The sequence below is a fragment of the Schistocerca nitens genome, chromosome 7, assembly GCF_023898315.1.
Source record: "Schistocerca nitens isolate TAMUIC-IGC-003100 chromosome 7, iqSchNite1.1, whole genome shotgun sequence".
Lineage (NCBI taxonomy): Eukaryota > Metazoa > Arthropoda > Insecta > Orthoptera > Acrididae > Schistocerca > Schistocerca nitens.
This window is the reverse complement of record NC_064620.1, coordinates 423,281,516-423,303,256: the sequence shown is the minus strand read 5'-3', so window position 1 is coordinate 423,303,256 and position 21,741 is coordinate 423,281,516. Positions and strand designations below refer to the sequence as shown.

At 41.8% G+C, this 21,741-nt stretch overlaps 1 protein-coding gene across 2 annotated transcripts in view; it reads left to right on the top strand.

Annotated features, from left to right (window-relative positions):
- The window catches only part of LOC126195395 (inositol oxygenase-like), an 83,037-nt gene extending 61,512 nt beyond the window's left edge, over positions 1-21,525 (top strand). Inside the window, exons 1-6 of one of the 2 annotated variants that reach the window (XM_049933987.1) lie at positions 12,955-13,009; positions 16,652-16,823; positions 16,919-17,127; positions 18,975-19,111; positions 19,253-19,483; positions 20,873-21,525. In XM_049933987.1, coding sequence (XP_049789944.1) covers positions 12,989-13,009; positions 16,652-16,823; positions 16,919-17,127; positions 18,975-19,111; positions 19,253-19,483; positions 20,873-20,981 — 879 coding nt within the window. In that variant the 5' untranslated portion in view covers positions 12,955-12,988 and the 3' untranslated portion in view covers positions 20,982-21,525. Of the gene's footprint in view, positions 1-12,954; positions 13,010-16,651; positions 16,824-16,918; positions 17,128-18,974; positions 19,112-19,252; positions 19,484-20,872 lie in introns of those variants that run through there. The other variant, XM_049933990.1, reaches the window with a different exon arrangement.
- Positions 21,526-21,741: the final 216 nt, after the last annotated feature.

Below are 21,741 nucleotides of genomic sequence, written 5' to 3'. Positions count from 1 at the left end.
AAATGCGTTTTAGACAGGTACGTGCCGAGTAAAACTGCGAGGGACGGGAAAAACCCACCGTGGTACAACAACAAAGTTAGGAAACTACTGCGAAAGCAAACAGAGCTTCACTGCAAGTTTAAACGCAGCCAAAACCTCTCAGACAAACAGAAGCTAAACATTGTCTAAGTTAGCGTAAGGAGGGCTATGCGTGAAGCATTCAGCGAATTCAAAAGTAATATTCTATGTACCGACTTGACAGAAAATCCTAGCAAGTTCTAGTCTTACGTTAAATCAGTAAGTGGCTCGAAACAGCATATCCAGACACTCTGGGATGATGATGGCATTGAAACAGAAGATGACACGCGTAAAGCTGAAATACTAAACACCTTTTTCCAAAGATGTTCCACAGAGGAAGACCGCTGTGCAATTGCTTCTCTAAATCCTCGCACAGACGAAAAAATGGCTGACATCGAAATAAGTGTCCAAGGAATAGACAAGCAACTGAAATCACTCAACAGAGGAAAGTCCACTGGACTTGACGGGATACCAATTCGATTCTACACAGAGTACGCGAAAGAACTTGCCCCCCTTCTAACAGCCGTGTACCGCAGGTCTCTAGAGGAACGGAAGGTTCCAAATGATTGGAAAAGAGCACAGGTAGTCCCAGTCTTCAAGAAGGGTCGTCGGGCAGATGCGCAAAACTATAGACCTATATCTCTGACGTCGATCTGTTGTAGAATTTTAGAACATGTTTTTTGCTCGCGTATCATGTCGTTTCTGGGAACCTAAAATCTACTCTGTAGGAATCAACATAGATTCCGGAAACAGCGATCATGTGAGACCCAACTCGCTTTATTTCTTCATGAGACCCAGAAGATATTAGATGCCATTTTCCTTGACTTCAGGAAGGCGTTCGATACAGTTCCGCACTGTCGCCTGATAAACAAAGTAAGAGCCTACGGAATATCAGACCAGCTGGATTGAAGTGTTTTTAGCAAACAGAACACAGCATGTTGTTCTCAATAGAGAGACGTCTACAGACGTTAAAGTAACCCCTGACGTGCCACAGGGGAGTGTTATGGGACCATTACTTATCACAATATATATAAATGACCTAGTAGATAGTGTCGGAAGTTCCGTACGGCTTTTCGCGGATGATGCCGTAGTATACAGAGAAGTTGCAACATTAGAAAATTGCAGCGAAATGCAGGAAGATCTGCAGCGGATAGGCACTTGGTGCAGGGAGTGGCAACTGACCCTTAACATAGACAAATGTAATGTATTGCGAATACATAGAAAGAAGGATCCTTTTTTGTATGATTATATGATAGTGGAACAAACACTGGTAGCAGTTACTTCTGTAAAATATCTGGGAGTATGCGTGCGGAACGATTTGAAGTGGAATGATCATATAAAATTAATTGTTGGTAAGGCGGGTACCAGGTTGAGATTCATTGGGAGAGTCCTTAGAAAATATAGTCAATCAACAAAGGAGATGGCTTACAAAACACTCGTTCGACGTATATTTGAATATTGCTAATCAGTGTGGGATCCGTACCAGGTCGGGTTGAGAGGGGAGATAGAGAAGATCCAAAGAAAAGCGGCGCGTTTCGTCACAGGGTTATTTGGTAAGCGTGATAGCGTTACGGAGATGTTTAGCAAACTCAAGTGGCACACTCTGCAAGAGAGGCACTCTGCATCGCGGTGTAGCTTGCTGTCCAGGTTTCGAGAGGGTGCGTTTCTGGATGAGGTATCGAATATATTGCTTCCCCCTACTTATACCTTCCGAGGAGATCACGAATGTAAAATTAGAGACATTCGAGCACGCACGGAGGCTTTCCGGCAATCGTTCTTCCCGCGAACCATACGCAACAGGAAAGGAGGTACTGACAGTGGCACGTAAAGTGCCCTCCGCCACACACCGTTGGGTGGCTTGCGGAGTATAAATGTAGATGTAGATGTATATCTGCAAACAACGTAAGATAGCTGCTCAGATTGTTTCCGAAATCGTTTACATAGATAAGGAACAACAGAGGGCCTTTAACACTATCTTGGGGAACACCAAAAATCCCTTCTGTTTTACTCGACGACTTTCCCTCAGTTACTACGAACTGTGACCTCTCTGATAGGAAATCACGAATCTAGTGGCATAACGAAGACGGTATTCCATAAGCACGCAGTTTTACTACAAGCCGCTTGTGTAGTACAGTGTCAAAAGCCTTCTATAAATCTAGAAATCTCTTAGCAACAGCGCTCAACACTTCGTTAGTTGTGTTTTACCAGATAGATGTTTTCTAAATCCGTGTTGACTGTGTGTCTATAGATCCTTCTCTTCGAAGTAAATCGTAATGTTCAAACACAATATTTGTTCCAAAATCCTGCTGCATATCGACATTAATGTCATGGGCCAGTGATTTATTGGATTGCTCCTACTGCCTCTCCTGAATACTGGTGTGAACTATGAAACTTTGCAGTCTTTAGGTAGGGATCTTACGTCGAGCGAGCGGTTGTATGTGATTGTTAAGTATGGAGCAATAGCGTCCGCATATTCTGAAAAGAATCTGACTGGTATACAGTATGGACCGAACTTGCTTTTGTTAAGCGATTTAATCTGCTTCACTACTTTGAGGATATTTGCTTCTAAGTTACTCATGTTGGCAGCTGTTATTGATTCGAATACTGTAATATTTACTTCGTCTTCTTAGGTGAAGGAATTTCGAATGGCTGTGATTAGTAACCCTGCTTCAACAGCACTGTCGTCGATAATATTTCCATTGCTGTTGCACAGAGAAGACAATGACTGTGTCCTGCCACTAGCATACTTTACATACGAGGAGAATCTCTTTGGATTTTCTGACAGGTTTCTTGTCTACTATTGCTGACTATTTCCAGGTCATCTCCATATGCCAGGCATTTTATAATAGTCTTTTTTGGACATATTCTTCCTAACTTAATCCCTTTAACTTTTCTTCCCCCTGATAATTTTGTCGAATACCATGTGGAATAAAAGCGTTGAGAGCCCATCTCCTTGTGTGAAACCTGTACGTAGCTCGAATGGGTCTGAGATTTCTCACACAAATTTTACTTTGGGTGTGGTATCCGTGAGTGCCAGTTGTATGCGTGTCCCAGTTTTTCTATCTGCTCCATATTCTTGTAGTGTGTTAAGGGAAGTCTGCCTGTCTAGGGTGTCGTAGGCCTTTTTACAGTTCACGAAAATTACTACAGTGTTGTTCATTTGACTGACCTCCAAGAGCGTTCGCAGATTCCAGATCTATTGTACATAGGATCTTGCTTCACTGAAGCCTATGTGGTATTCATCTAACTTTGTATTGGCTTGTTGTTCTAATCGGTTGAGTAACGGCTTTATATTTCAATGAAACTAGTATCCGAAGTGACTGAAAAAGAAACGAAAAAAGTAATGACCGAAACTTCTTCCATCAATTACCTGTTTCGAGAGCCACTTTTTTCTGTGTGTATTCTACGCTTCATTGAAATGCTCCTACTACATGCAGCTTTGTTTAAAAATTTGATTCCATCGGCAGTAGAACGCAACCCCTTCCTCCGTGGCTGTCAATCACTCTGCCGCAGAGCCACATTGCCCATAGGAAAAATAAACCTTATTTTATCGTATTAAAGTCGGTTTTTTCGAAAATTTATGAGAGTTTCATCGAACTGCTTTGGGATAGTGTTATTTCATTTCTGAACACAACGTACCATAAGCATAAAAAATATAACAAACAAATTGCTGTATGCTCTGCCTGCTACACACCTTGACATGTAATCAGTCTGCCATACAACCATTTTAGGAACATGTAAAGGGTGATTTTCAGTCAAAATTAAAAATAAGTAAATTGGCTCATAGCTCTACTGGGTCGCCGCCACTGGAGTCACTGCACAAGATACAGACGCACTGTTTGGAAAATGATTACTGAGTGGAGGTCACGACCCTAAATCCTTGACCCCTGTTGACCCGACGCTCACGACGCCGGCTCCGGGCGTCGCGACGCCTCAATGTGACCACCAGACACGTGCCGACGCTCTCAAGCAGAACACTGTCTACTTGAAACGCGCCTCCTGGAAATAATGAAAACAGCATTATATGCAGACAGAACTACGAATACCGTGATTCCAAAGAGTAGGGGTAACAAACATAGGAGGGGCACTCCATAAGTAATACAACACTTCTCTGCGGATTTCGGTTGAAAAAACATGTAATTTTCTGTCAGACATCGTGAAGTATCCCGCTTCAGCCCCTACAGTTTCATGAAGCTACGATTGATGAAGGAGCTATACGTAATCATTAAAATGGCGTCCGTAAAGCAGAGAGCTGTCACTGAATATATTTTGTCGGAAAACCAGAGCATCGAAGATATTCATAGGCGCTTGCAGAACGGCTACAGAGACATGGCAGTGAACAAAATCACGCTAAGTGATTTGGCGAGGCGTCTTTTATCATTGCTACGAGTTTGCTCTACGGTGCCCGATCTCCCGCGCGCCAGCCGGTCGCACACCGCCGTGAATCTTGCAATGCTGTAACATGCGGACACTCTCAATCGAGGTGATCGATCGATCACAATCAAACATCACACTGCAGAAATGGACTTCGTTGAACTGGTCTTCCTCATCCATCCTACAGTACGCATCTCACAACTTTCATCTGTTTGGCCAATAAAGGATACTCTCCACCGAAAGCAGCTCGTGGACGATGTAGCAAGACGTCTGTTCCGACGTCGAACAGAAGATTGGTACCACGCCGGTATACAGGCCTCCCGCCGATGCGGTGTTGTAAGCCGTCGCATTGAGGGGAGATTGCGTTGAAAAAATAAGGTTTTGTAACCAAGAGAGTAGGAAATAATGTGATGCATTGGAATCCGGGATAAAACCAACCCGTTTTTTTTCTTTAAAAAAATATGTTGCGTTATTTATTGAATGCCCCTCGTAGAATTAAGGAAAATATGAAATAATGGTCTACTACTTATCATGGCGACTGATAAAACTTGTTCTATGTTGTTGACACAAGTGTCATAACGAAATATGTGCAAATTAAAGTAAACGATATAGCGACAGAGTAGTGCATAGAACTACATATGTTGGACAAAATATGGAAACATTGCGAGAAATGCAGCTTGAGCATAAATGGAGGTGCAAATTAAGCTAGTACGTTCTGCTGCTGTATTTGATCAGAAACGGCATCCGTGAAGAGTCCTGAGTACGTTGCAGGTGTCAGTCGCGATCACAACTGTGTTCGGTATAGCTGTGAGTGCATTATGTAAGCTAAGTGAAGTCAATCGGCGGCAAATTGTTGGTGCTCGTATGGTGGATATTTCCATAATTAAAACAGCCAAAGTGTTTCGAGAGACACTGCAGATATACTTACAGTTTTGTATCTGATTGTAGACCTAAAACATGTGTTTTTTTAATGCATTTTATTTTGATATTTACTTACATTCGGAAGTGCTGTTTGCATATACATTCTTCAGAAGTTCCCGCTTACGGCACTGCTGATTATGACTAGTTTACTCTGACTTCCAGCACAAACACTTCCTGACATAAAATACAACTAAATATTCCTCCACGGAGGTTTATTTCCGTCCTCTGACGAAGCCCATGTTCGTGTATTTTATATGTGTAGTGTTTCTAATGTATCTACAACAGTCGGATTTCACTTTATCTGCAGATTATCTTCTAAGCTACTCTCTCCCATAGGTGCTGTTTTACGTATGTCTGAATTTATTTACTACCAAAGTTGGAAGAAGTAGTATTCTCGGGTTTAAACGATCTAGATAGACGAAGGGGAGGAGAGAGGGGTAGTTATATGGTGGAGAGGCCGGCAAAAGGTGAGGCTGACTCGAAATGGTGTGAAGAACCGATGAAGGAGAGAGGCAGACACACACACACACACACACACACACACAGAGAGAGAGAGAGAGAGAGAGAGAGAGAGAGAAGGGGGTGGGGAGACAGAGAGAGTGAGAGATGGTATTATTTTTATTTTTAAATTATGAATTCAGTAGTTTCGTAGTCTTCCCCTGGTAGTTGAGTGGTCAGCGCGACGGAATGTCCTACCTAATGGCACGAGCTCCATTCCCGGCTGGGTCGGAGATTTTCTCAGCTCAGGGACTGGGTGATGTGCTCTCGTTATCATCATTATTTCATCCCCATGGACACGCAAGTCACCGAAGTGGCGTCATCTCGAAAGACTTGCACCAGGTGAATGGTCTACCCGACGGGAGGCCCCAGCCACACGGCATTTCCAATAGTTTCGTACAGCGTCTTGTTTCCAATGTTTGTGTGGAAATTAAGCATCTTTTTATCGATTATGAATGAAACACACACAATACTGGTGTAATATTCTACAATATTTATTATTTGTTACACGGACCGATTTTCGGCTATTGCGCCATCACCAGGCAAAATGATAAGCATGAGGTGCAGTGAAATTTTGTCGGATCATACACCTGGAAGTAGTGCATTTACATAATATCTCCATTTCCAGAGACGAAAACGTTAATGACAATATTAGGAATAAAACAAGAGGGATTATTTCAGTGTAACTGAGATGTACGGTTATTTAACTATGATAAAATATGTGACACATTAAGTAAAAAAATATACACAAATTACAACAGTTGTACATAGAAGAAAATAATTTAACAAGAAACTTTGGTGACTTACTCCAAAGATGTGGCTGAACAAAATAATCATGTCTTTAATGGGTCCTAAATTACGAAAAGATAAGAGCGCACGATTCCTTATTTAGGAGAAGTCTCACTGGATGTAGCCAGAAAACTTAAATCAGGGAACATAAAAACATTTTATGTACACAGCACTGTTGGAGACTTTTTGCCCAATGGTAAAGACCTCACGCCAGCTTTGGTAAAGAGTGGACATTAATAAACAGGTGTCCATCAACTCAACTTAGTGCTGAATGACCTATTCGCCACCTCTAAATACGGATACTAATCATAATCCCAACCAGCCCATGTTTTAAATTACCCCTCTTACATATCCCAGTTCTTTATTTCAGTTAATTTCTCTCGCTGTGTTAAAAATTGTTTTGTATAACCACACTGTATCACTGTCCTGCTTAAAGTAACCATTATATCTTATTTGTTTCTAATTCAGGAACTATTAAAGAAAACATTATTTTGTTCAGCCACGTGTTTGGAATACGTCACTAAAGTTTATTGTTAAATTGGTTTCTTCTGGGTACAACTGTTTTAAACTGTCTAAAGTTCATTACTTGATATCTTAAATATTTTAATATTTCACTATAAAAATACAGCAACCAGCCATTTTTAATGTGGTTTATTTACGCGAATATGCATTTCGGGTTTACACCCATCTTCAGCTGTCAAATAACATGTATCTTCAGTTTCTACAGTGGTACAATCTCGACAGCAGTTTGGATGCTGCAGCTGGCCTGTGCAAAAGTTTATTCTTTTATCCAAACTGCTACACAATCTCTTATCAACCCCCTGAGCAAAGCCACGTACCCCAGCTAGTTTAGAAATAAAACTCCAGATCACGAAAATCCTCAGTTGCCCAGCACAACCTAAGACTCATAAAGTTAACTGTCCCATACGTCCAATTGTTAATTCTTGGAGCAGCCCAACTTATAAAATCAGTAAGAAACTGAATGAGATCATTAGCAACACATTCAAATTTGAAGAGACATACTCAGTAAAGAACAGTTATGAACTTATTAATTGTCTAAAGGAAATTCAGATTCCTGATACTGCTAGGTTTGCATCACTTGACATCATAAACCTCTACACAAACATACCGGTCAAAGAAACAATAGAAATAATTAAAAACAACTTACTTAAACATAAAAAATTTGGCATTACCAGAAATATATGAATTCATTGATCTATTTACACTAGTACTATCACACAACAATTTTTCTTTTTATAACAAAATGTACCAGCAGAAAGAGGGCCTGGCTATGGGTAGCTGCCTTGCCAGTTTGCTTGTAGATATTTTCATCAATAACTTAGAATGTAAATTTTTTAAAGAAATTCCCCAGATAGTATGCAAGATAATTTACTACAAAAGGTATGTTGATGATATAATAATCTTATTTGATGGCACAGCAGAAGAAATTGATAACCTTGCAAAAGAAATGAATAAAATGCATCAGAACTTCATCTTCACTGTAGAACACCAAACAGAAGTAGGTTTAAATTTTCTGGATCTCTGCAGAAGTAGCTCCAACAACAAACACAAATTTCAAGTATACAGGAAACCAACATACACAGATAACACAATTATTAAATCATCCTGCCACCCGGATAAACATAAGATGGCTTCATACAGAGCAATGCTAAACAGAATGCACAAAATACCACTAGAACCAGCTGACCAAATAGAAGAACTAAATACCATCAAAGCAATTGCTTACAATGGTTTCAATCCAAAATTAATAGATGAACTAAACTCTAAGATAAATCCCCACGTAACCAAATACAATAACAAAACAGCATTAAAGAATACCACAACACAGCCAAAAGAAAAATATGTAAGCTTGCCATTTGTAGGAAAGCTGTCATATAAAATAGCAAACCTGTTCCGAGGAACAAATATCAAAATCAGCTACTATACAAATAACAAAATAAAGGACAAAGCTATCCATAACATTAAAAATAATACCAAACCGTACAATCAATCAGGAATATACAAACTTAACTGCAACTCATGCCCAAAAACATACATAGGCCAAACAGGGAGAAACTTCAACATACAGTTTCGAGAACACGTGGGCTCTTCGTTTAAAAAACTTGAATAAATCCACTTACGCCCAACATGTAGCAGAAGAAGAACATCAAGTAACAGACATATCCCATAACCTACAAGCTCTCCACCTAGCCAACAAAGGAAGAAGAATGAACCTCCTAGAAGAAATCGAAATTTATTCACATAAACGTGCATCCGCTTCTGACATACTTAACGACCAAACAGAGCTACCAAACCGAATATTTCTGAAAAACTTCCACACTTTACTTATCAACCACTTACTAAGCACAATCCAGAAATAACATAATCTAATATAAACCCAACAAATGCATGTAATAATATACAACATAAAAATCTTAATTCTATCTTTGTTATATTGTAAATGTATGAATTACTGCTTTGTATAAATGTGTTATGTTAGTTTATTACCTTCAATAATCCCAAAAAAGTTGTATACATCGTACTTAGAATACTTCTATCACCCAAGTCAATGTTTAAAAAACAGTAGCTTATCTTAGAACCTCAAAACTTTCGTAAAATATAACTCTGTCCATAGATAAACCGCTTGTATGTGAACAAAAACTGTCAGTCGACAACATGGCGGATAACGCAGTGCGCCTGTGTAAAATACGTGACAAAAAGTGTTTGTGTTGTTGCAAAAAAGAAGAAAAGCCAAGAAACAACAAGGAGAGGAGAATGTAAGTAAAATGAACAACTGATAGTGCGTAACTTTAAACTCGCGAAATGGAAGTAAATGATTGGAATCGTTGCTTTTGCACAGGCCAGCTGCAGCATCCAAACTGCTGTCGAGATTGTACCACTGTAGAAACTGAAGATACATGTTATTTGACAGCTGAAGATGGATGAAAACCCGAAATGCATATTCGCATAAATAAAACGCATTAAAAAGTGGTTGGTTGCTGTATTTTAATAGTGAAATATCATTATCCACGGCCACAGAGCTCAACAGTCCAAATAAAATGGACAAATTGTTATTGATATATTTTATCTTAATTAAATAATCGTACTTCGCATTACACCGAAATAATCCCAGTTGTTTTATTCCTAATTACAATATTAACATTTTCATCTCTGGAAATGGAGATATTTTGTAGATGTAGTATTTTAAAATCTTTGATCCGACAAAATTTCACAGCACCATTCACTCGCGGATAGCAGAGTTCAAATTCCGTTCAGACATACTGTGGTTTTTGTGTATACGCCTCACGGTCATTTTCATAATTTGCGTTCGAATTATTAACCAGGAACGAATTTGGATTAAAGCTTTGAGCAGTTAGATGTAAGGGCATGTAATTGTTTTGTTATACGAAAAGAGAGGTTTTGTGCTGTAGTTTGTCGTGTTGTTGACTCTCTTTTTTAACCTTTATGCAGCTGCTTCATTGTAAAATCGGTATTAACGCAAAAACATCAAATTTGTAGCCACGACATGCAGTAAATTAGCGATTAAGGAACATTCACATATTTTAGGGAAGTTATTCTTCACGTTACTTTCTAGTGTCACGTGTTTAATCTTCATACATCCTTAAGGGGAGGTTTACTATCTTTGCCCGAAAAAAGTATGTTTTTGAGAATTTTTTTCTCAGGATATGTTACAGATATCAATGTCAAATTTGGTCAAAGCATTTATTGATATTTCCTCTACGAACCGTAATTTTTTCGGCCCTAAATGTCGAAGGCAAAAGGCGGAAGTGCCGTCGGAACGAAACAAAATTTCGATGTAGACCTCCACGCGCGGTATGTCACAGTTTAGACGGCTCGTCAGAAATCAAAATTGAGTTGACGTTGGCGATGTATATAAGATTCTTTAGGAGTTGTACCTCGCTTACGTTATTTGGACCATAGGAAACAAAATGGCGGCCATTTGAAAAAAATAGGGTTTTTTCCATTGATTTTTCGCCTTCGTCGGCCAATTAAAAATATTTATAGTTGATGGATCGGAATAAAAGTGGTACAACTCCTAGACTATTTCGTTAACTTCGTCGGAATTAAAGAATCATGCCAATCGGTTCAGTAGATTTGAAGTTACCATACCGAGCGATAAAAAAAAGTCATTTCGAGAAAAACCATTATGAAGTTTTGACTACATATAAATGCAATATTATGCAACTTATGTTCAGTCTGCTATTCCGGGTCCATAAACTAGTCCTTCCTCTTCCTCATAGAGGGCGTTCTGCTCGATATGGGCCATCCTGCGCTGCTCCAGAGCCGCTCGTACGGCCGGTGACAAGCGGTTTTCGGACGCTTGAATCGGGTGATCGTCCGAATGCTTGGCGAACTGCGTCGAATAGAATAGAGTGACGTCCATCTTTGTCATGGTCTTCAAAATTGCTGAATACCCTTCCTTGAAGCTGTTCACTGCCAGGAAAGTCGCAATCTCCACAGTCTTCGCACCAGAATACAAATGCTTGGGGGCTGAATTCTAAACACACGTGTTCAAACTTTCATTTGAATCTCGCGTGTTTTCTCCCAAGCACCAGTACAATAACTCGTCCTCCGAAAGAAAAAAAAACTGATGCGTGAAAAAGGTCGATTTCAGGCAGGAGCGTTTTTTTTCAACCGCGAATAACAAACATTTCCGTTCCGTATTCGGAAAAGCCGTATCAGGGGTGGATTCTAAACACTTTCATGGACCCAAAAATGCAATTAAAAAAAATCGATTTTTTGAACCAAAAGATAGTAAACCTCCCCTTAAGGAACAAAATAATAATTGCAAATACTCACTATCCACGTCGTGAGTACAATACGGGAACATACACTCACTTACTTTATACGGAACCGTTACGCCAACTTCGACAATTAACTCCTGCATTCAGTATGAGAGTAATAGAATAAGAAGCAAATAAAAATATCAAGAAATGTATGTTAAGATTCCACAAATTATGATGAACTTATAACGCTAATTCCATATTTAAAAAATTGAAAAAGCCGTAAAACCGCATCGAGGTGGAGAGTGCTTGAATAAAATTCAGACAGCAACCAACACATCAGAGATAATGGTTTCATCGTTTACAGTCCCATGAGACGTCGCCAGCTGAAAACCAACTGCTAACTGTTGTCTCTATGAAAACAGAATCTCTTCCAGTCAGTGGGATGTGTCTTGCTGAAGCAACTACTACTGCGCATCTGGCCATATTTCCATAACAAACAAGTCTTACTTATTGCTTTCTTAATGCGTGTAATCAATACAGTAAATTTTGTTCTTTCAGAAAGCAAAATTCTTATGTGCTTTTGAAACTCCACATTGTATGTAAATGAATAGAAGAAGGTAGAACACTTTTCTAGCATCACTACAATAAGCTTAATGGCTTGGATCTGTGGTTAAATTGAAGGTAATGACTCAGGCTAACATATATAAATCTTCTCAGCAGGTGAAAATTGTTCGAAATACGTGTACATTCAACGGTTTGACTGGAAACACACTCCATGAGTACTGTAATTATCTAGTCCTTGTGCGTAATTATATGGCCATAAAATCAAACAAATTTTCGTTAAAATATTACACTTTGTTTCCAAATTTTTAAAGACGTGGAGCACCTCTTAGCGGTATGATAATTGTAAATGGACCTCTGTGGTACTTACATATGAAAGATAACCTGTCCTTCTTTAACGTATTTTGATTTGTGTTCGTACGAGCGATAGTTGTTTGCTAATGAATAAATGTGTAAAATAGGACAAATAAGTGTAATACTAAATTTTAGTTCTTAGCGAAATATATAAGCAAACAGTGATGACCACAAGTCATATGACAGTTTCTCTTTCATGCTGGTGACATGCACTGTACGCTAAGCAAACTCTATAGACATTCCTACTCTATGCTCGGCTACAAGAAATAGAGTTGTTTAATAGATCGAAACGACAACCGCAATAGAAAATTACAAAGACGTTGTTGATGCGAATCTAGCCTGAGCCACAGGGGTGAGATCACACTGTCGGCCGTGATTAGTGCATCGGAGTGTCCTAGTGGACCATCCAACACCGTAGGAGAAAAACAGCAACGTAAGGGGGGAAAAAACTACGAAAACACGTTTCGAAATAATGTACTGTGTGATTCGTGATTGTGATCGGAGGAAGCGAGGGAGTGTGTGGAGCCTCCGCGAACGTTACGACGTCACGACGCCGGCTGACGACGTCACGTGCGGACGCCGCTGTGCGACAGATAACGGCGTCCCCTATATATTGGGCCGCCCCAGTGGCCACGGCACAGCGTCGCGACGTCTCTACAGCTCGTGGCACCACACCGACCAGCACCATGGCGTCTGCTAAAGTCATGGTGAATATCTGCTGCCGCCATTGCTGCTACTGCTGACGCTATCCGCTGCCAGTTCATTAACGGAACTTATGACGGGTTAAAGTATCTGCTGGCCGGGTATTCGAACCGAGACCCTTAGCAGGCAACTCTCTTATTGACTCAACTATCCACGGCTGCTACGTCAGGAAATGCAGAGGCTACGAAAGTCGAGGGTGGAATCTGAGCGCCGACCAGCACTCAGTTTTAGTCTCTTAATGAAGTTTCATAACATTGCGTTGCTTACCGACATATTCATTCTTTCTCATCTCTCTCCAGAAATGTGTCCGGATCAGACCTTAAGATTCTCTTTGCGCATTAATTATGTGTCCGGATCAGACCTTAAGGTTCTCTCAGTTCTCTTTGCGCATTAATTATGTGTCCGGATCAGACCTTAAGGTTCTCTCAGTTCTCTTTGCGCATTAATTTGCTTGGTTAAGTTATAGAACTACACTCCTGGAAATGGAAAAAAGAACACATTGACACCGGTGTGTCAGACCCACCATACTTGCTCCGGACACTGCGAGAGGGCTGTACAAGCAATGATCACACGCACGGCACAGCGGACACACCAGGAACCGCGGTGTTGGCCGTCGAATGGCGCTAGCTGCGCAGCATTTGTGCACCGCCGCCGTCAGTGTCAGCCAGTTTGCCGTGGCATACGGAGCTCCATCGCAGTCTTTAACACTGGTAGCATGCCGCGACAGCGTGGACGTGAACCGTATGTGCAGTTGACGGACTTTGAGCGAGGGCGTATAGTGGGCATGCGGGAGGCCGGGTGGACGTACCGCCGAATTGCTCAACACGTGGGGCGTGAGGTCTCCACAGTACATCGATGTTGTCGGGAGTGGTCGGCGGAAGGTGCACGTGCCCGTCGACCTGGGACCGGACCGCAGCGACGCACGGATGCACGCCAAGACCGTAGGATCCTACGCAGTGCCGTAGGGGACCGCACCGCCACTTCCCAGCAAATTAGGGACACTGTTGCTCCTGGGGTATCGGCGAGGACCATTCGCAACCGTCTCCATGAAGCTGGGCTACGGTCCCGCACACCGTTAGGCCGTCTTCCGCTCACGCCCCAACATCGTGCAGCCCACCTCCAGTGTTGTCGCGACAGGCGTGAATGGAGGGACGAATGGAGACGTGTCGTCTTCAGCGATTAGAGTCGCTTCTGCCTTGGTGCCAATGATGGTCGTATGCGTGTTTGGCGCCGTGCAGGTGAGCGCCACAATCAGGACTGCATACGACCGAGGCACACAGGGCCAACACCCGGCATCATGGTGTGGGGAGCGATCTCCTACACTGGCCGTACACCACTGGTGATCGTCGAGGGGACACTGAATAGTGCACGGTACATCCAAACCGTCATCGAACCCATCGTTCTACCATTCCTAGACCGGCAAGGGAACTTGCTGTTCCAACAGGACAATGCACGTCCGCATGTATCCCGTGCCACCCAACGTGCTCTAGAAGGTGTAAGTCAACTACCCTGGCCAGCAAAATCTCCGGATCTGTCCCCCATTGAGCATGTTTGGGACTGGATGAAGCGTCGTCTCACGCGGTCTGCACGTCCAGCACGAACGCTGGTCCAACTGAGGCGGCAGGTGGAAATGGCATGGCAAGCCGTTCCACAGGACTACATCCAGCATCTCTACGATCGTCTCCATGGGAGAATAGCAGCCTGCATTGCTGCGAAAGGTGGATATACACTGTACTAGTGCCGACATTGTGCATGCTCTGTTGCCTGTGTCTATGTGCCTGTGGTTCTGTCAGTGTGATCATGTGATGTATCTGACCCCAGGAATGTGTCAATAAAGTTTCCCCTTCCTGGGACAATGAATTCACGGTGTTCTTATTTCAATTTCCAGGAGTGTACTATCATTAAATCGGAAGTGTATGGGTCAGAGAAATCCTATGATTTGATATTGTTTCCTGATCTGCTCGATGTGCGTGCCCTTTCCAGTATAATCGTCATTCCCTCAGTTCTCAAAGACAGGTACCGAGTACGAAATTCATCACTGGCCATGTGCTCTTGAAGTCTCAGGCGAAGGGCCCACCGATTCATTTTGGTGTTCATTACAGTAAGTCGTTGCTCTGCTTCCTTTGTAGCTGGCCAATGTTCTCGTAACTCGTTGGATTCGAGAGCGGTGTATTCCCGACTTGGGTAGGTACGAGATATTTTTATCACAAGGCACACCAGTCATTGTCTGCCTTTAAACCCGTATATTGCTAACGCGTTTCATGATTTCGTGAACGAGTGAGCCGATGGTAGTGATTTTTGAGCCAATATACTTGACAATATTCGTCTCTGGCACATCTGTGCTGTCGATCTGGATGGTGTGGTTTGTAAATCATAAACTTTCGCGGCTGCTAATGTCAAACTTATTTAGATATTCGATGCTGTCAGTTGGCGTGGTCGGATGAATCTTTCGGAGATTCTCGGTTTGCATTCCCATCTGCAGACTACAGTTTCAAGAGACGTTGCGGCTAACATGAAGGTTCGATTCACATCTTGGATCATTACTGCCTTAGAAGCGAGCCACGGTGTGAATCTTACCTCCATAGATGCTTCAACCGCTGTTGGAATTGTCCATTGCAAAGGATGAAGAATTATTAGGTTTCTCAAAGACGTCCATTCGACCTAGGCACAACAACGTGGAATATATTAATTAGAGTGTCGTATCTAGTAACGAAAATTTATATTTTACAAGTTAGGAGTGGGTTACTTATCACAGAAAAACATTTTGCAGCCGGCACAAAATATACACCGCATTATTGCAGTAGCTACATGCGGTATGGCCTGCTGTACGTGTTTACTCTCATCTAGTCGAGCACTGTCCTTTTACGATTTTTGACTACTTCTGTTATTTAAAAAAATAGAGATATAGCACAAAGAAATTTACGCGTTCAGCATCTTTCGTTGCTCCACATGTACGTTACTCAGGAGTTAAGCACGGAGAAACTATTGATAACTGCAAGGACATGATGAAGCGATCTTGATAACGTTTCTTTCTAAGAAAAAGCTTTGAACTTTGTATCGGAAACCAAGCTTACTGTTGCAATAGTGATAATAGTTAAGACGGAGTTAAGCGAAGCACGCCAGAGTGAACAGTTGACAAGACATCATGGAGTATTATACCTGTTTTTAAACTGGTCAAAACGTAAGTAGTCACTGAAAAGATCTGCGTGGCTAGTTGATAATGAGGTACTAGCTAGCCTATTTGCCACAGTTTAGTTAGTCTTGTACGTTAAGCATTAGACGTCTCGTACACAACAGCGAGTGTGTTGGTGTAGTGGGCATCTGGTTATCTCTTGGTTGCCCCTGATCGCTTTAGGCTTATCTCCTTTCCCACGCAAGTAGCATATCCGTGTTCAGCCCTTTCATCGTTGGCAGCTCGCTGAATCTTGATCTTCCTTCCTGGCTTCATGCACAGTTATTGGCAGCAGACCGACAAGCAGTGGAGTGGAGGAGTTTAGACCTTGAGTTTTCCAAAGAACGTCCTCTCACCTTTTCTCTAAATCTGGATACCCTGATGGAGATTTGAACTTCTCCAGAATGGGACTGTCCTAATAATCCCGCATTGTCGTGTGCAGGTTTGTAAGTTGTAATGTAATATTTTTTTCCAGAATCGTCCTCTGATCGACCCTTCGGAGATCCTGCGTCCGGAACCGATCCACGCAGGGAAACCGATCGCCCAGTTCAGGGACTACACCATCGACGACACGGACCCCATCAAGGAGCGAGTCCGCAAGCTCTACTACGACATGCACAAGTACCAGACCGTCGACTTCGTCAAGAGTAAGTCCTCTCAGCGCAACCAGAGTTGCTGCGAATTATTCCTGATTGCTGGTTGCCGTGCACTAACTCTTACGGATATGTCGTCTATCTGACAGAACAGCACGCCAAGTGGCTGAAGTTCGACAAGTTCCGCGCGCCCATCATGGACACGCTGGAGAGGCTGAGCGGCATGCTGGACCAGAGTGACCCTGACGTCGACGTGCCCAACATCGTGCACGCCTTCCAGACGGCGGAGCGCATTCGCGAGGACCACCCGGACTGCGACTGGCTCCAGCTGACAGGACTGCTTCACGACATGGGCAAGGTGAGCTCACACGAACACAACGAACTGGTCTTTAAGACGAGCTGTTGTGTCTTCGTGTTTCTCCTGCGGATGAAGGCATTAACAGAAAAATTTTGAATAAAATAAAGAACTGTTTTATCTTGCTTCACAAAACTTAATTTTCATAAGACACAGGTTTTGGGTTGTAAGCCCATTTTCCGGTATACAACTAATTCCAGAGATAGCATCCAATTATGAACCTGAAAAGGACTTACGACCTGTGAGGTCGTACGAAGGTAAAGCTTTGTGAAACAAGACAAAAAAAGTGTTACGTTTGGTTTGTTCTATATACAATGTCACACCAAGGAACTATAATGGAATGAATTAAAATGAAACGATCTATTTTCTTATTACTTAAATACCAATCATAATAGAAGCGTTCTTGCAAAAATACTGCTTGCAACTCTATTATAACAGGTTCTTCTCCGAATAATCGTCAGGAGCATTTTCTCGCCGGCCGATGTGGCCGTGCGGTTCTAGGCGCTTCAGTCTGGAACCACGTGACCGCTTCGGTCGCAGGTTCGAAACCTGCCTCGGGCATGGATGTGTGTGATGTCCTTAGGTTAGTTAGGTTTAAGTAGTTCTACGTTCTAGGGGACTGATGACCACAGATGTTAAGTCCCATAGTGCTCATAGCCATTTGAGCCATTTTGAGCATTTTCTCTGGTATTTCCGCAGATATACGCAATTTCTTTTTTGCAGTGTGTAGTTGGGATCAACCCAAACAAATACGGCTTATCACGTCTTTCATGCGAATTCAGTGTCGGTGGGTAACGATGATTTGTTTCCCGTTACAAATGAGAGGAAAATTTTACGTGATTATTCAAAAGAGCGGTATCAGATTAGTTTAGTACGCAGTTCTATCGGTATGTATTAACAGGGACATGCCCGCATCTCGTGGTCGTGCGGTAGCGTTCTCGCTTCCCACGCCCGGGTTCCCGGGTTCGATTCCCGGCGGGGTCAGGGTTTTCTCTGCCTCGTGATGGCTGGGTGTTGTGTGCTGTCCTTAGGTTAGTTAGGTTTAAGTAGTTCTAAGTTCTAGGGGACTTATGACCACAGCAGTTGAGTCCCATAGTGCTCAGAGCCATTTGAACCATATTAACAGGGACAATAAAACAGGAAGAATAACCAATATTTCAGCAGCGAGAGCACTGCTCTGTATCGCACTGACCTCCATGCAGCAGTGCTGCTCAGTCGCTGCTGTATTACTGATTATTCTTCGTGTTTCGCTGCCTCTGTTAATACGCACCGATAAAACGAATACCGAATCAGAGTAACGTTTAACTAATGTATGCCATTCCGCTTTGAAAGTTATTTTCTTTGTAATGGAAAACAAACCGACATTATCCGTTGATGCTGGGGGTCACATGGAAGACATGATGAGGAATCTTTGTTTTGGCAGATTTCGCTACCCACTGCAAAGCCTAAATTCGAAATACCTTCCAAAAGCACCAGAGGAAATGCACCTGAGTACCATTTGGAAAGTGAGCTTGTGTAAATAAATCACTGTAGAATCTGAAGTGACATGTTTGCCAGCCATTTGCATATTAATCTGAGCGTTGGAGAGAAGGAACCTCTCCTCAAGGCCGAACAGAATCTGGTCCAATACACTTTTATTAAAGACGAAATAAAACACTATTTCTTAAAACGCAGGTAACATGTGAAGAAAATTTCTTGACAACTGGATACTTTTTGGCATCATTCACACCTGCGACAACTTTGCGTCGAACATCATTCGCGCCATTCAGTAGAAATGAGGGTAATTAATGCATTTACTGTCAGGTATTGATTTAGGAGACGTGGTTAATTAAGTAAACCTACCGTTCCAGATAATGGCGTTCTACGACGAGCCACAGTGGGCCGTCACTGGAGACACTTTCCCTGTTGGCTGCGCTTGGGCCGACTCCATTGTCTACAGAAACACCACTTTCCACGACAACCCGGACACATACAACCCGAAGTACAAGTAAGGAAACATTCATGTAAAAGCAGAGGAATTTTGTGATCATTGTGATGTTTCTTTGCCGTAGGGAAACTAGTCACATGTTCGCACGCTATGAAACGCTTAAAATGCATAACAAAATTACAAAAAATTGTACTGTTACAGTACGAAGTACGGCATGTACACTCCGAACTGCGGCCTGGACAACGTGCTAATGGCCTGGGGACACGACGAATACGTCTACCACCTGCTGAAGCACAACGGCTCCAAACTGCCAGAGATGGGACACAAGATCATCCGCTTCCACTCCTTCTACCCGTGGCACTCGTCTGGTGACTACATGCACCTCTGCAACGAGGAAGACATGGAAACCCTGAAATGGGTGCTAGAGTTCAAGTAAGTGTGAAGAAGAAACACGTTAATCACATTGTTCACTGCGAATTCCTTAATTCATACTCTGAAAAAAAAAAAAGGTTGACACGGTTTCTTTAATAGGATAACTCAATCGCATTTTAAACTGGAACTTAACGGCTTTCTAGCGTCAAGGCTTTTAGTTTCTCTAGCAAATACTGCTTGTTTTATCATCATGCCTCCTGCTTTCAGACCAAAAATCCTTTTCAAATGTTATGAGGTTACTTACTGGGCATAAGTTTAAATGTTCTTTCGAAATGTAGCCCTCTCAGGGTAGGTGTCACTACACATCGAACACTTTAATGATCCTCCCACTTTATAAGAAAGAATGTTTGACAGTGCGAACATCCGCAACTGCGGAATATATTTGTATAACAAAAAATTTCCGCTTATTTTGCCTGAAATTTCTTATTTATTGCACGAGCGGTCTCGAAGCCCAAAGCCTCAGGTGCCATTACGGAAACATTAATTTATATGTCATGCTATTCAGCCAGGCGCAGTGGTTGCTGGTCCTACGTTACCATACGTTTGTTTGACGTGAGTGTGTTCTCTCATGACTGATTGGCACGAGTGCTACAAATGTTTCCATAATTACTTGGTGGCACCTGAAGATGTAGCTTGAGGCTTCGAAACCGGTCGTGCAATAAATGAGAAATTGCTGGCATCTGAAGCAGATATTTTATTATGTTAATTACAACAACAGATTCCGAACGAGAGGTCGCATTAAGTTTTGCGACTTGTTATGGTGATACATGACAATTGTTACTGTGTTTGGATGAACAGTGACGATTCGTATATCTAGTCAATACTTTAGCTTAATAAAAGGAAGGAAGACTTGGATAATCGCAGAAAAAAATCTGTCGCACTGTTTTCAAAGGAACTAGCGTGGCATTTGCCTGATGCGATTTACGTATACCGCCAAATCCTGAATCCGGATGGCTGGATGGGAGCTTGAACCGCCTAGTTAACGGATGCATGGCCAGTGAATTATCACTGCGTCTCCTGCATCAGTGGAACAAGAGAGTTAATGTTTTGAAAGTATTTTGACGCTCATACTTAATCATCCCTTGCTATCATTGGGATATGACCACTTTGATCTGAAACTGGCTTCTAGTGTTACTGCAACAAATTTTGCAGGTAAAGTAATTGCCTTGGTGGAAATGGTGTCTTTATATCACAAAATAGTGCACATCTTTGTTTAGAGATCGGCTTCAAATCATCTGACTCCCTTTTTTCACAGATTTACATTTCATTATGTCTTCGAGATACGGAACTCTCTTCACGCGATTTAAGACCTACTGTGGCAGTAGATTTACGGAACACAGTTAAAATATTTTACGACAGTATTTTTAAAATTGATCTTCTCCATTGCAGCAAATACGATCTGTACTCGAAGAGTGACGAGATGCCCGATATTGAGAAGCTGAAGCCATACTACCAGAGCCTCATTGACAAGTACGTGCCTGGCGTCCTCAACTGGTAGGCAGCAAACACCCAGGCCTGTCACATACACATCATTCACCGCAGAACAACTAAATTATTCTTTTGTGTGAATTATTAAACGGACTTTCATCACTGCCAAAAATAAATTCGTTGAAACAGTACTGCGCATTTCATGCTGTCGTAGTGACAATTTTGCTCAAATAACATATTTATAACTTTTTTCAAACGTAGGAATTATGCAGCCAACCGATTGCAAATAACTGTTTGGTACAAATGACCTAGGTTTCGACACCTACTATGAGTGTCTTCTGACGAGGACATCTTTAGTATATGGTTACTGAGAAACAGAAATGTTTCAAACGGTAGTACTTATTACTGTCACCTGTAAAGAATTTGTACAATTAACATTGAAATATAAATTTATGTGGACAATCATGCTTTATAACTTCAAGTATTTTGGGCAAGGCTTCCAATCATTATAGCACAAACAAAATATCATCATGGTGCCAGTAGGTATTAAACGTAACGTTTTTGTATTCGTCCAATGAATATACAAAATAGTTTTATTGTAAGTGAAGACTGTTAATGTAACATAACATTAAGTGTCAAAGATTGCTGTTTTTTTAAACACATTAAAATGATAATAAAGTTATTATTGTTTGTAATCTACTGAGTTATTTATCTTCACCTTTTAATTGATAAACAATTGTTGTTGTTGCGGTCTTCAGTACAGGGACTGGTTTGATGCAGCTCTCCATGCTACTCCATCATATGCAAGCCTCTTCATCTCTAAGTAACTA